Here is a 14,354-nt window from a genome sequence, read left to right on the forward strand (position 1 = left end):
TTAGGGATGGGCAACAAATGCTGGCCTTGCCAGCGTTGCTCACATCCCATGAACGACTAAAAAAAAGGAAAAGGAAGGACTTGCTGGAACATCTGCCAATCAGAAGAAAAGAGAATACTATTTCTGCTGCAATTTAATACATTTATCAGCAAATAAACAGAAGCAAAATTATCTGACTGAAGCTAAAAGCATTCGACAGCGGGTTTTCGGCAGAATCATGTTCCAATATCAATGGGTCGGAACAACTGAATGAAGAATACACTCTATAGAGAAACTCTGTTCCCCACAAAGTCACACTGAAATTTGAGACCATTACTGGTGCCCTTCTATAGCGGTAGACCTAAATGTCAATGGGGGGTGTGGGAGTTGAGAACTTGAACGTGCTTCCTGTTTTGTGAGCACTTTAAAATATACCGCAATTATACACATACATTCAGGTGCAGGCAATACTTCCATGGTTCAAGTAGTACTTTACAACACAATTAAATGGCAAGGTACTGGTTCCAGAATTATGCGAGCAACATCACAGGACAACCCAAACTCCTCATTCTGGACATCTGGGGGTCATGTATCCCTTTGAAAAGTCATCGCATCTTTAGAAGAACACAGTCCAATTGCAGGATTCCACAAAAACCTTAGATTTTAATCTAATTACAGATTTAATGCATTGCAAACTATTTCTTGCAATGGTAAAACAGCATCTCTGACCATGTTGTGCAGCTGACCTGAAGTTATAATGTAAGCCCTCGCACAAAATACTTCTGCAGAATGCATTTTCCACAGGCAATCCCACAATGCCGGTGAGTATAATAGTCATCTTCCTAAGGTCAGATCCACTGCTTATTCCTCCATGCCTTGCCGTCTTGGGGTTTCTTCTTCAGATGCTCAAAGGAGCCTCCCATTTTCAGTTTCAATGAGTAATATGACTAGGGAGAAAGGAATACTTGAGATGGTTTCCCATTACCTTCCTCATGTGTTTAAAGGAAATGAAAGAACTCTTCCTGAAGTATGCTCTGCCTATAAGTAGCCATTTTCCCTCAAGGCTGTTCCATCATCACCAGCAAACTTTTGTTGCTTCTGACGTTGACCATGGCCAGAAACCCTGAACATGGGACCCTTACCTGGACATGGCGTGAAAGCAAAATGGAAGGGTCTACTACACACCCCACCCTACACCAAGGTCTCAAATGACCCTGCTACCCTATGAGTGAAGAATGAATTAAAAGCAAAGAAAATAGTAGTATGCCTTAGAGGTAATGATACACACTTACACTGGAGTAATGTACATAAAGTTACATAGGATAATATCTATCTTAAAGTTACATAGGATAATATCTATCTTAAAGTTACATAGGATAATATCTATCTTAAAGTTACATAGGATAATATCTATCTTAAAGTTACATAGGATAATATCTATCTTAAAGTTACATAGGATAATATCTATCTTAAAGTTACATAGGATAATATCTATCTTAAAGTTACATAGGATAATATCTATCTTAAAGTTACATAGGATAATATCTATCTTAAAGTTACATAGGATAATATCTATCTTAAAGTTACATAGGATAATATCTATCTTAAAGTTACATAGGATAATATCTATCTTAAAGTTACATAGGATAATATCTATCTTAAAGTTACATAGGATAATATCTATCTTAAAGTTACATAGGATAATATCTATCTTAAAGTTACATAGGATAATATCTATCTTAATCTCTTCTATAGGAAGAAAACACCATGTTGGCAGACCATACAATTTTGGCTAAAGTTATGATACCAATTTATTACATTAAATAAATCTTCACAGAAACAAAATAAATCAGATTAAAAAGTAACACAGTACTTGACTTAGTGATACTTTAAATGGCTTTCAAAACCAAAAGAGCAATGTATTTGAATTATTTGCATCTCTTAACACAGTGTTTTAATGATTCTTTTTTACGCACCTGGTTCCAGGGAGTTATCGCACATCAGAAGATAAACAGGTATACTGAAAGCATCTAGTATCCTAGATCTATTGTTCAGATATAATCCTCCATTTCTTCAATGTGGAAGCCAGCTTTTTTGCAGGATACCCTAGCTCCGTCTCAACTGGCAGGTAACCATCTTTAATTTTAAAAATCTAACATCTCCACACACCTTCCATCTGCAAAACCTTACTTTCTGTTATCACCTTGATGTTCCTCATTTTAAATGCCTATGTTCATGATTATAATTGAAAATGCTGTGTTTAAACCCTTTTATCACTAGTAGCACAGTAATGTTTCTTTTGCATTTTACAACTCCTCAGCCTGTATGCATTTTCCAACAAATTCTACTTTTTTGCTTAGCAGTCTGTTTTTAAGATTGGATAGAAGTTTGCAGTAGTGTTCCCCAGCGGATGTAGTTGCACCACTGCTCTTCTTGATATATTAATGACCTGGACTAGTGCTCATAGGGCATAATTTCATAGTTTTCAAACGACTCGAAACTCAGAAATGTAGTGGAAAAAATGAGAAGAGTAGTAACAGACTTCAGGCAGACATGCAAACACTGGTGAAATGAGCCGACACCTGGCAGGTGAAATTTAAGGCAGAGAAGCATGAAGCAGTTCACTTTGGCAGGAAGAATGGAGAGGGGCAATATGAACTAAACGATACAATTTAAAGGGCAGAATGGGAACAGACAGACCTGCACGCACACAAATCTTTGAAGGTGGCAAGGCAAACTGTTGAGTCTGTTAAAAAATAAAGCATCTGGGGTCCTTGGCTTTATTAATAAAGGCATAAGGTGCAAAAGCATGGAGGTTATGCTAAATCTTTATAAAACACTGGTTTGGCCCAGCCAGACTATTTTGTTCAATTCTCAGCAAGAGAAGGTTAAGAGGAGAATCAATAGAGGCACTCAAGTCTATGAAGGGTTAATTACAGAGTAAAGAAAGCAGAAGAGTCAGTAACCAAAGAACATGGATTTAAGATAATTAGCAAAAGAACCAGAGGTGACAGGGAATAGCATTTGTTTTTAAACACAGCGGGTTGTTGTGATTTAGAATTTTAAAAATTCGTTCAAGGGATGTGAGCGTCTCTGGCTAGGTCAGCATTTACAGCCCATCCCTGACTGCTCTTGTTGAGAGGACATTTAAGAGATAGCCACATTGCTGCGGGTCTGGTGTCACATGTTGGCCAGACCAGGTAACGATGGCAAATCTCCTTCCCTAAAGGACATTAGTGAACCAGATGGGTTTATATGACTATTAGAAATGGTTTCATGGTCATCATCAGACTTCTAATTCCAGATTTTTATTGATTTCAAACTTCACCATCTGCCGTGGTGGGATTCAAACTCGGGAGCCCACAGCATTGCCCTGGGTCTCTGGAATACTAGTCTAGTGACAAAACCACTATGCCACTGCCTCCCCACAACTGCCTGAAAGGACAGTGAAAGCAAATTCAATAGCAGCATTCAAAAGAGAATTAGATGAATACTTCTAGGAAAAAGATTTGCAGGATTATGGGGAAAGAGCAGGGGAGTTGGATAGCTCCACCAAAGCGCAAAAGGGCCAAATGGCCTCATTCTGTGCTATATTATTCTCTGTGCTATAGTGTGAAATCAAAGTGTTATATAAAAACGAGGATGTATGTTTAAACTGAGGACTGAAATACAGCCATTTATCCCCTTCCTTCTAACCACAATTCACCTGAAGGTTACACTTAGTTTCGCCACTTTATGTGAAAGACCAAGAGAACTGAGCAACCCTGATTATTTATATCACCGAAATATGGATGTTACTGTCTAAAACAACACTTAATGCAAAAGCAGAAACAAAAGTCGCAATGGGAATGGGGCAGCTTCGTGTAAGATGTCTGCTTTACTTTACAAACAAAAGGAGATGAAATCAGAATGTGAAATGGATCATAAGAACATAAAAAAAATAGGAGCAGGAGTAGGCCATTAGGCCCCTCAAGCCTGCTCTACCATTCAATAAAATTATGGCCTTAACTCCACTTTTCTTCCCCACATCCATCCCGCCCCGCATAACCCTTGATTCCATTGTAGATAAAATAAGATCTGTATAACTCAGCCTTGAATATATTTAATGAACCAGCCTTCACTGCCCCCTGCAGTAGAGAATTCCAAAGCTTAATGACCTTCAGAGAGAAAAAAATTCCTCCTCATTCCCATCTTAAATGGGAGACCCATGGGTCATCTGACCCTGAACAAGGCCCACCCCCATCATGCAGGTTAGGTTCAAATTTGGCTAAAGCCTTTTGGAGCTTGCATGTAGCATGACATCCCTTCAATGGCCGTGATGCTTTATAAGCAATAAACTCCATTTGTCATTGGTGACAAACTAGTATGTCGTCATTTCACAGGCTGAAATAAGCTTAAATCAGATTCTGTTTCATCTCTGTACAATCCAGTAGCTATTCTCCAACCACTACTGAACTCTGTACGTCAGCCCCGATGGTAAACAAGATCCAAGAGCAATATTGAAAAAAAATGGTCTAGCTAAAATTCATGTGAAAATATTAAACAAATTATATTGAGCCTAGCATCCGTTATAATTTATTTTAAAAATAAAGTTCACTATAATAAGGTAAACTACCACTCTTGCAAAATGTGCTCATCAATAGGTACAACCTGTGCTCCAGAAAGCAAACATTTTAACATGTTTTCCAAGGACACAGTGTTCAGAAATGCTAGTTGACTGGATCAGTCTGGTTTGGTTTGTAGCTGGTGGCCCACAATCAGTTCCGTGGTGGAGTTTTTAAGCAAGGCCATATGAGACTATAGAATATCCTTTGGAAATTGGTCATCATGGAGCCAGAGTATCAACATACTAAGGAAGTGCACCAAGGAATAACATCCCATTATGATGTGGTAGGTGATGTGTGTCAGGAAGACCAAATCCACAAGGGAAACTTGGCCACACCATCACAATTTTGCAATTTGTAGTTATTACAAGAAGATTTGTGCACTGAATTCAGAAGTAGTGAGTCCATGAACGGCTTTAGTGTTTAAAAAATTAAATTAAAAAGTTTATTAACAAAGGAAAAGAATTCAAATACATACATAAGATTGCAGCTACTTGATATTCTAACAAATCCCAAAATTCCTAATTAACCTGACTCCCAAATACACCCCCCCCTTTAAGACAACAGTCCGAAATAGATGTTAAATCCAGCAAGGTTAACACAGCACCCACTCAACAGTGGAATTCCAAAGGCTTTTAACACAACTTTAGTTATTGGACACAACAGACTTCTGCAAAAGTGGCTGAAGGCTTTTCCCCAAGGCTGCTTTACACGGTGTACCTTTCAAGCTGTCACACGGCCACACCCCACATAGCCTTCCATCCTTCTTGATATATGTTTCTCTCTCTTTAATGCGTAAAATCCCATTGTTCTACCTATCCTCGGAAATTTACTTTTCCCATAATATAAAAATCTTTCATGCTGTCAATAAGGCCTTTTTCCTTTTATCTTGTTAGTTGCAAACATTTTACCATCCTTTTGAAAATCAAACAACCCCTTCCCTTATGCAAAAATACAAATTGCAGTCATCTGTGGAATCCTCATCTTTGCCTGTCCATCTCCATTTCAAAAGTCTGCTTGACACCTAACTCTTGATAATTTCAACCTTGCAGTCTATCTGACTAATTCAATTAAATCAGTCACACAGACACTAGCCAAACTCTCACCCATAAGCCTACAATAATATTATGAAAAATATTATCATTTCATGACAGTTTTTATAAATATGTCAACCTGCACACAACATTCAGGAAGAATTTCATCTGATTCTTGGCAACCTGACAATTGTACAAACAGAATATAAGGTGCGCCATGAGCCAATATCAACTCATCTGAATATTCTCAAGAATGAAAGTTCAGAGATTCCCATCAAATTGGTAATTGAAATTTAAAATTCAGCCAAAATAAAAAATTCAATCTGTCAAAAATTATTACACTTCAATAATGTACTACAGGAAAAAAAATCCTATTACCAGACTTTCTTCCAATACCAGCATCAACAGAATAGTTTGAATCTGATGTCAGTATTAAATACCATCTAGATGGAGAACTCTGCAACCATGTTTACCTCCGTGCCAAAGCTAAACTGGCAACCAAAGAAAAAAATTATGACTGGAGTGTCGTTGCCCACTCTGCACACCAGGTTTCAAGACACTATCTCTTCCATTCCATATACAAGAAACTCGGCCTGTCCTTGAATGATACCAAAACAAAACCCATATCAACCCATCTGGTCAGCCAAATACTCTACTTCCCATATATGTTGAAGGAGAGACTCTGGAATGTGTTGAGCACTTCCCTTAAGTCGGCAGCAACCTCTCTCAAAAGGCCACCATTGATGAGGAGATTCAACACCGGATCAGCTACGCCAGCTCAGCCTTCACAAACTACAGCAGTGAGTGCTTGACAACAAAGACCTCTGCAGGTCAACTGAAGTCCTATTGTACAGAGCAGAGCAGTTGTCATCACCACACTCCTGTACTGCAGTGAGACCTGGACCGTATATCAGTGGCACATAAGAGCGCAAGAGAAATTCCAGCAGCAATGCCTCCGCAACATCCTCCGAATTCAATGGGAGGGTTTTTGAACAAATGCGCATGTCCTTCTTGAAGCCGACTCCATAAGCCTTCAGGCAAAACTCCTGCAAAATCAACTACGATGCACTGGATACTGTGTCCAGATGGCTGAAAACCATCTGCCACCCGCTCCTGTCTCTCAACTCGCCAATATTCCAGGGGAGGACAAAGAAAATGCTTCAAAGACCACATGAAGTTTTCCTAGAAGCATGGCGACATTAACCTCAAGGGCTGGGAGGAGCTAGCTACCAATTGTACAGAATGGAGACAACTTGTCCATCAAGCTGCACCATGGTTCAAGTCCCAACTCCTTAATGATGAGGCAGGGCAGCAGCAGAGAAGGAAAGAAAAAGAAGTAAACCCTGCACTCTGGGTCCCACTACCTCATGGGATGTCCTGCCCCATGTACCCAGAGATCTGCGTGTCGAGAATCAGCCTGCTCAGTCATAAGACCACCCACAGCCGTAACTCACAGCCCAGAGTAGATGTCATCCTCGAATTGAGAGACAGCCAATGAAGAGAGCGTGACTAAAGATATGTTATCTTTAAAGATTTTTCTATGGACTCCCAGTAGAACATTATTGGAGACAGTTGTGACACAGGCTCACTCCCCATATACCTTCATTCACAGCTCAAACACCTAAGAATCAAAACTTGGATCTCTATTCTTCACTGTGTAAGCATTAGTGTCCCCAGGTTTAACATTCAGCACACAATAACAGCATATTGTTCAATGGAGAACACAAGTTGCTACTCTGCTCTACTGTCAGCTCTGAAGGCAGATAAATTAAGTTACTAAAAGTAGATTTATTTACAGATGAAATACTGTAAAGAAGCAAAAAGACACAACTAAATGCCAAATAGTATGATGACCAACCATACACAACACATGGTCTGATTAATTCATTAACAAGGTTGGAAATTTTTCCAGTTCTTTTCAGGAAGTTGTTAGTAACACTGCCCAGTGCTCACTGAATTGCTCCTGGAGTTCCTCTTCAAAATTCCTTGAGGAGGAGATTTATAAACCAAAGTATTTTTTGGGATTATGCTGTGTTTTTTTCCCTTTGACAACCAAACGATTTCTCCTCAGTAGTCAGGCAAGCCGAATTATCGTTTTTAATGCTTTGGTTGAATAAGGTGCAAACCGTGGTTTCCAAAAGGTGGAAAATTCTTTTTGACACCTGTCAACCGTGAAATACACAACTCTATTTGTAAGCCTGGAAAGGAATGATGTGAAATACTCCTGGTATTTCAAAGATTTCAAACTCTGATTAACTTGGGATTAAAGGCTTACCAGATCTTTGAACTAGACACATTGTGCTTTTCCGAGGAAACATTTGGACTTCAGGCAACTGTAAGTTAATTTAATGAAATATAACCATGCTTTCAAAACAATAGCATCTGTCTGAGCAGATTGTTCCCGAATATTCTGCTCCTTCCAGAGCAATTAGAAACTTTGACGTCTTGAAAAAAGTCACTGACCCAAACAATGTCTCTCATCTTACCAACACATCACAAACAAACTGAATTAATTTAGGGGTGTGCGCAGGTTAGTTGTGGCGGGGGGGGGTGGGGGGGGGGGGGGGGGGGGGGGGGGGTGGGGGGGGTAATTCAGGTTATTACTGCAGAATGCATTGCCAAAATGCTAAGGCAAAATCTTTTGCTGCAACCAACTGAGGATCAGGAACTTCATTACATTTGGGACTTCTAAGTGACTGAACCTTGAACAAAAGGGTCCGGGAATGTCAGTTCAACCCCATCGGCTCAGCTCACCCATTTCTGGATTTGCAACGTTAATTCAGGCTCATCCAATGCTGTGGCATCCACCACTTCAAATTGTAGCCCAGCAGATGAACAACATCAGCCTGAGTTCGATTCAAAGTTAGGATGGAATCACCTACAGCCCCATTTATGATCATTGGTGATACTTCCTTGCAACTCAAACATTTTAAGCAGGGTATCTAATGTCGAAAGCAGTGATAGTATTCCCTTTCAAAGTCTCCAGCTGGTGATTTCCTACAACAAGTATTTACCAGATCATTTGAAAACTGCCAATTAGAGGCTAGACTTTGATTGAAGTTTGAAGGTTTCATTTACTCCATGTTTTGATAAGGCTTTATAGGCAGCTGAATTCATTTCCTTTTTCCCCTTCAGACATCTTTCTTCGGATTGTAGGGAGGGAGGGATGAAATACTTTTATTCCTTTCAAAATTTTTGAGGAAGCAGAGTTTAAAAAAGCAACTTCATGAAGTCTCAACTTTTCTGCCATTGCATGCAGCCATTCAGTCCTTGTCCTCTACATTTTTCAGCAGGACAGGGCAGGCTTGGGTGTTCCTGGAACTGCTCTCATGGAATCCAGTTGAGAAAATCATGTGTCTATTCTGTTTCTCTCCGTCCACTCCCCTTTTGCACTGCACTCCCTCCAAACAGGCCAAAAAAATTAACTCCCTAAGGGCTACCCATTTAATACCCTAACCAAGAGTTGATGGAATTTTCAATGACAAACAATTCTAGGGCAATCTTCTACTCAGATCTTCTTGAGTGGCAGGCATCCTTAAATAATTACAATTATTAATTGAACCCACCGTCTGTGTTTTGAACTTATGCAGGGCTCATTAGGATACAACAACACAATCCACGGGCTTTGAGCATGCACTGCCACCACGGAAGGTAACCTTGGGGTTTGTGAGGAGCTGTTCAATGAACATTATAGGCTTCTCTTCACATCTGGTAATTCTGAGGTACTATGACCAAAAAGGCTCCAAAATGTCTGAAATATTTGTCAAATACTTCACCCTCACCCACTTTTTTTTTAATTCATCAACATTTTCAGCTCAGTAGAACACTCCCCATTTCAGGCACTTTGTTTCAACTTTAAGGGCATTAATCATCCTTAAAAAATCTTTCCCAGAGAGTTGTGGATATTCAGTCGTTGAGTACATGCAAGAATGAGATCAATAGATTTTCGGACTCTAAGGGAATCAAGAGGATCAAGAGGGCAAGGAGGTAGAGTTGAGGGTGAACATCAGCCATGCTCTTACTGAATGGTGCAGCAGGCTTCAGAGGTCTTATGGTCTAATCCTGTTCCCACTTCTTATGTTCTTAAACTAGTCTCAATAACTGTCAGTTTGTGATAAGTTAGAAACAGTTTTGTGCTGCAGGCCCCTGGTTACGAGAAAGGGGACTGAAATCGTACAAATTCACTTCACACTGAAGACTTACAGCCACCAGACAGGAGACTCTGATCCCACTGGTCAGCACTGGACTTAAATCCAGATTCCAGGTGTGAAAAGGCCAATGTCTAGCTCACAGTGCCTATATAATAAAGTCTGAGAGAAAGAAAGAAAACAGGAAAGGCAATATAAAGCAAAAATTGAACGGAAGTTGTACTGGAGTAGAAAGGCTGGCCTGAATCTTCCAATATGGGGAGTGGCGATTGAGCAACTTAAGTTATTGATGCGCCTTCGGAGCCTGAGGAAGTCCCAATAAGCATAAATGCACAATACCGATGCAGGAAGTTTTAACTTCAAATTGCCGGTTTTACCGGCATTGTTGGATGATTCTGTATGACAGAGGGACCAAATGGCATCGGTGGAGAAGAGCAAAGTTGATGTTTTGAGTCCTCATGACCCTTCAACAGAACTAAGTAAAACAGGAAAGGGGTGAAATATTAGCTGGATAAAGGGGGGGGGTGGGGTTGGTGGGGGGTTTGTTGGGACAAGCAAGCAGTGATAGGAGGAGATAACCAAAAGATGTCACAGACAAAAGAACAAAGATGTGTTGAAGATGGTGATATTATCTAAAAGAATGTGCTAATTAAGAGTGAAGAGCAGGACAACCAACTTTGCTCTTCTCCGCCGATGCTGCCAGTCCTGCTGAGTTTTTCCAGGTATTTCTGTTTTTGTTTTGGATTTCCAGCATCCGCATTTTTTTGTTTTAATCTGCCATCCTTACCTGGTCTAGCCTACATGTGACTCCAGGCCCACAGCAATGTGGTTGACTCTTAAATGGCCTCTGAAACGGCCTAGCAAGCCTCTCAGTTGTATCAAATTAGGAAGTCAATAAGGAATGAAACTGGATGGATCACCTGGCATTGACCTAGCCACTAGAAACGTAAATGGCAATCTCAGCCCTGTCGATCCTACAAAGTCCTCCTTACTAACATCTGGGGGCTAGTGTCAAAATTGGGTGAGCTGTCTCACAGGCTAGTCAAGCAACAGCCTGACATAGTCATCCTCACGGACTCATACCTTACAGACAATGTCCCAGACACCACCATCACCATCCCTGGGTATGTCCTGTCCCACCGGCAGGACAGACCAATCAGAGGTGGCAGCACAGTGATATACAATTGGAAGGGAGTTGCCCTGGGAGTCCTCAACATCAACTCTGGACCTCATGAAGTCTCATGGCATTACGTCAAACATGGGCAAGCAAACCTCCTACTGATTACCACATTCTCCACCGCATCCTCCACCTCCCCCACCCCCCAGCCCCACCTCAGCTGATGAATCAGTGCTCCTCCATGTTGAACACCATTTGAAGGAAGCACAGAGAGTGGCAAAGGCTCAGAATGTACTGTGGGTGGGGGACTTCAATGTCCATTACCAAGAGTGGCTCGGTAGCACCACTACTGACCAAGTGGCTGAGTCCTAAAGGACATAGCTGCTAGACTGAGTCTGTGGCAGGTGGTGAGGGAACCAACAAGAGGGAAAAACACACGACCTCATCCTGCCTGCCACAGATGCATCTGTCCATGACATATCGGTAGGAGTGACCACAGTCATTGTAAAGATGAAGTCCTGTCTTCACACTGAGGATGCCCTCAGCAGCAGTAGATGGACCTAGCCAATGATGCCCACAGACCATGAATGAATAAAATGTCGGGGTTTAGGGAAGGGGTGAACATTGTCAGATGGGGGGTGTTGAGGAAGGGTACTCAACGTTGTTGAGGGGTGGGGGGGGGTTGAGCATTATCGAGGTCAGGGAAGGAGTGGGCATTATCGGGGTTGAGCGAGGGGGTGAGCATTGTTGGAGATGGGTTGTGAACGTTGTCAAGAGGTGAAGGGGTGAGCATTGTCAGGGGGAGGGGTGAGGGTGGGTACTGAACATTGTTGAGGGGTGAGGCTGTGCAGTTTCAGAGGCTAACAGCTCCATTTAGAAACACTAAGTCAAGTCAATGAACTGAAGACAGACCTTAAAGGGCACATTTTCCATTCATGGTGAAAAAGGGCCCTGGCTTCACTGGAATTACGCTCACCATGTGTCCTCCTGGCTCTGCTCCTCACTGGATTCATACTGGAACCAAGTCTGGAAGATGACAATGCTCCAGCGTATAAAATGGTAGGTGGACAATTTAAATTGGGGTCAGCAGCAGGTGCAGCTGCTCCACCACTGACCGGAACATCTGGGCCACCAAGTCTATTAGCAAATTAAAATAATCACTGTAACTAGTGCATTTTAAGCAATAATTTAGTCTGAAATGCAAATAAAAGCAATTCCTACCTGCTTCTGCGTGTCAGACAATCGATGCCACTCATCCTGTAGGTTTTTCAGTTTGGCCTAAAAACATAAGTCATTTGGGAGTTTATCGGAGTGTCAGAATATTTTACTGATTGGTATTCAGAACAAACAAAACACAATTAACATGCACAGCACTGGATTGCTGCCCCAGTCATAGCTGCCAACTTTGGAAACCCCAATGTAGTTTGAAGATCCAATTTAAATGTCACAAGGAAATATTTCTAAGCTACCCAACAGATTAAATCCAGAAATTCATGTCTGGATCACCGTCAGTGTGAAAATAATTGTCTCCATTAAACTTTTGAAAAGTTATTTGTTAGAACTGCATTATGAGTGACACAAAACAGTGTGTGGGAAAGATTACTCTTCCAGAAAGGTATCATTCCAAGAGAGGTGCCACTTCTCTCCTGCAGCAGTCCTGGGTTTCCTGGTTTCAAACCAGATGAGCATCTATTTCTCACAATGTGGTTTACTGACTTTGCCTCTTCTTTGAGTTATTTTCTATAAAGGCTCACCTGGGACAGCGCGACACATTGACATCCCAATGCACAGGCACTGACCGAGCCTGTGTCACGATAAATATTCTTTTTCATTAACTTACCTTCCTCTCCAGAGGGCTGTTAGTCTGACACTCATGTCACTAGCATGCAGTTCCACAGCTGCCAGCAGCTTCTCTGTGCCTTGCTGCTCATTCCTGGTGTGGGAACCTGGACAGTATCAGCAGATTCTTCAACAGCAGAGGGCATCATTCAGTTGCAACCTGGAGCTGGAACCCTGGTCCTTTCTAGCTTAAGGGCAACTGGAGGACTTTAAAGGTTACGCTGGCTGAGAGCGCCTACAACCAGAATGCTCCTCTCAGCCTACAGTCCATATGATTCAACGTGGGGCTCCGACAAGGGATTCCATACAAAGTCATCCTTTTCCTGTATTTTTTTTGAACCAGGCTATTTTTGCTGTGCACCTTAACCGCTGTTTTCACTTGAGTCGTGGACTCTGACTCAGGGATTAAAACAGGAGGCCCTAGGTCTGCTTTTAATATTTGCAAAGTTTGAAACCCATCAATCTAAAACCTAAAAAAAAGGATGATAATGTTCAAAGTGGGAAGGGAGTCACCCTGTCCGGATGGGATCTTCCCTCTGTCACCGAGCGGAGTAACGGTGGAGATAGTTGAGGCTCTGGCCACAATCTTCCAATCCTTCTGAAATATGGTAGCAGCGCCAGAGGACTGGAGGATTGCAACTATTAACTTCATCTTCAAAAAAAAAAGGGTGTGGGGAGAAGAGGGATCAACCCAACAAATAGAGGCCAAACAACCTAAAAGTTGGTGACGGGCGGAAACGTGAAAAAAAAAAATCAGAGATGAAAATGTGGGTTAATAAATGACAGTCAACACAGGCATATTAAAAGCAAATTGTGTCTGACTGACTTTATGAAGTTTTTGGACAAAGTAATGAGAGGGTTGTTGAAAGTTGTGCTGTTGATGTCATCCATATGGACTTTCAAAAGGTGTCTGACAATTTACCACAGAATAAACTTGTTATGAGAATTGAAACCCGTGGGATTAAAGGGGCAGTGACAACAGGGTACAAAATTAGTTAATGAACAGAAAGCAGAGAGGAGTGGTCCACTCTTTTCAGGATGGAGGGAAATGTGCCGTGGGGCTGATGTTAGAATCACAGCTCTTTTTAATATAGATGAATTGGACTTGTGTATACAGGGTTAATTTCAAAGTCTGCAGACAGCGTGAAACTCAAACGTAGTAAACAAACAGGAAGAGCAGGCAACATGTTCCTATACATTTATTTCCCTCCATTTTGGATGAAATTTTCAGTCTCACTTATTGCAGTTGCTCAGTTCAGCTCAATCTCCCCCAACTGTGCATTTGTGAACTAATATAACGTTTATGAAAAATTTAAAACGTATAAAATACTTATACAGTGGAATAAGCAACATTAGACCCTGTGCTGAATTGATCAATATAAAAATTACTCTGTTTTATTTGAATAAGCAGGAGATGCAATGTTTATAAATGAAGTTAATAAATGAAGGACAGTTGTTCTGCCTAACAGGAGGGCAATAATGATGTACTGTGATGAGGTTTGTCAGAGTTGCATGCCATACCTTCACCCAAGTATGAATTCCATCTACCTTGTGTAGAACCATCTAGAGACTTCCATTCCAGCAATGAGTTTAGGCAGTTTCATTCGGCTCCATTCAGGTATAAAATGACAGT

The 14,354-nt window shown here is 41.2% G+C and overlaps 1 protein-coding gene across 1 annotated transcript in view; it reads right to left on the bottom strand.

Moving 5' to 3' along the window:
- tfam (transcription factor A, mitochondrial) overlaps positions 1-14,354 on the bottom strand; it is a 34,149-nt gene that overhangs the window by 2,803 nt on the left and 16,992 nt on the right. The window contains exon 6 of the mRNA XM_041210012.1: positions 12,104-12,160. Coding sequence (XP_041065946.1) covers positions 12,104-12,160 — 57 coding nt within the window. The remainder of the gene's footprint in view (positions 1-12,103; positions 12,161-14,354) is intronic.

The sequence above is a fragment of the Carcharodon carcharias genome, chromosome 17 (genome assembly GCF_017639515.1).
Source record: "Carcharodon carcharias isolate sCarCar2 chromosome 17, sCarCar2.pri, whole genome shotgun sequence".
In the NCBI taxonomy this organism is placed as follows: domain Eukaryota; kingdom Metazoa; phylum Chordata; class Chondrichthyes; order Lamniformes; family Lamnidae; genus Carcharodon; species Carcharodon carcharias.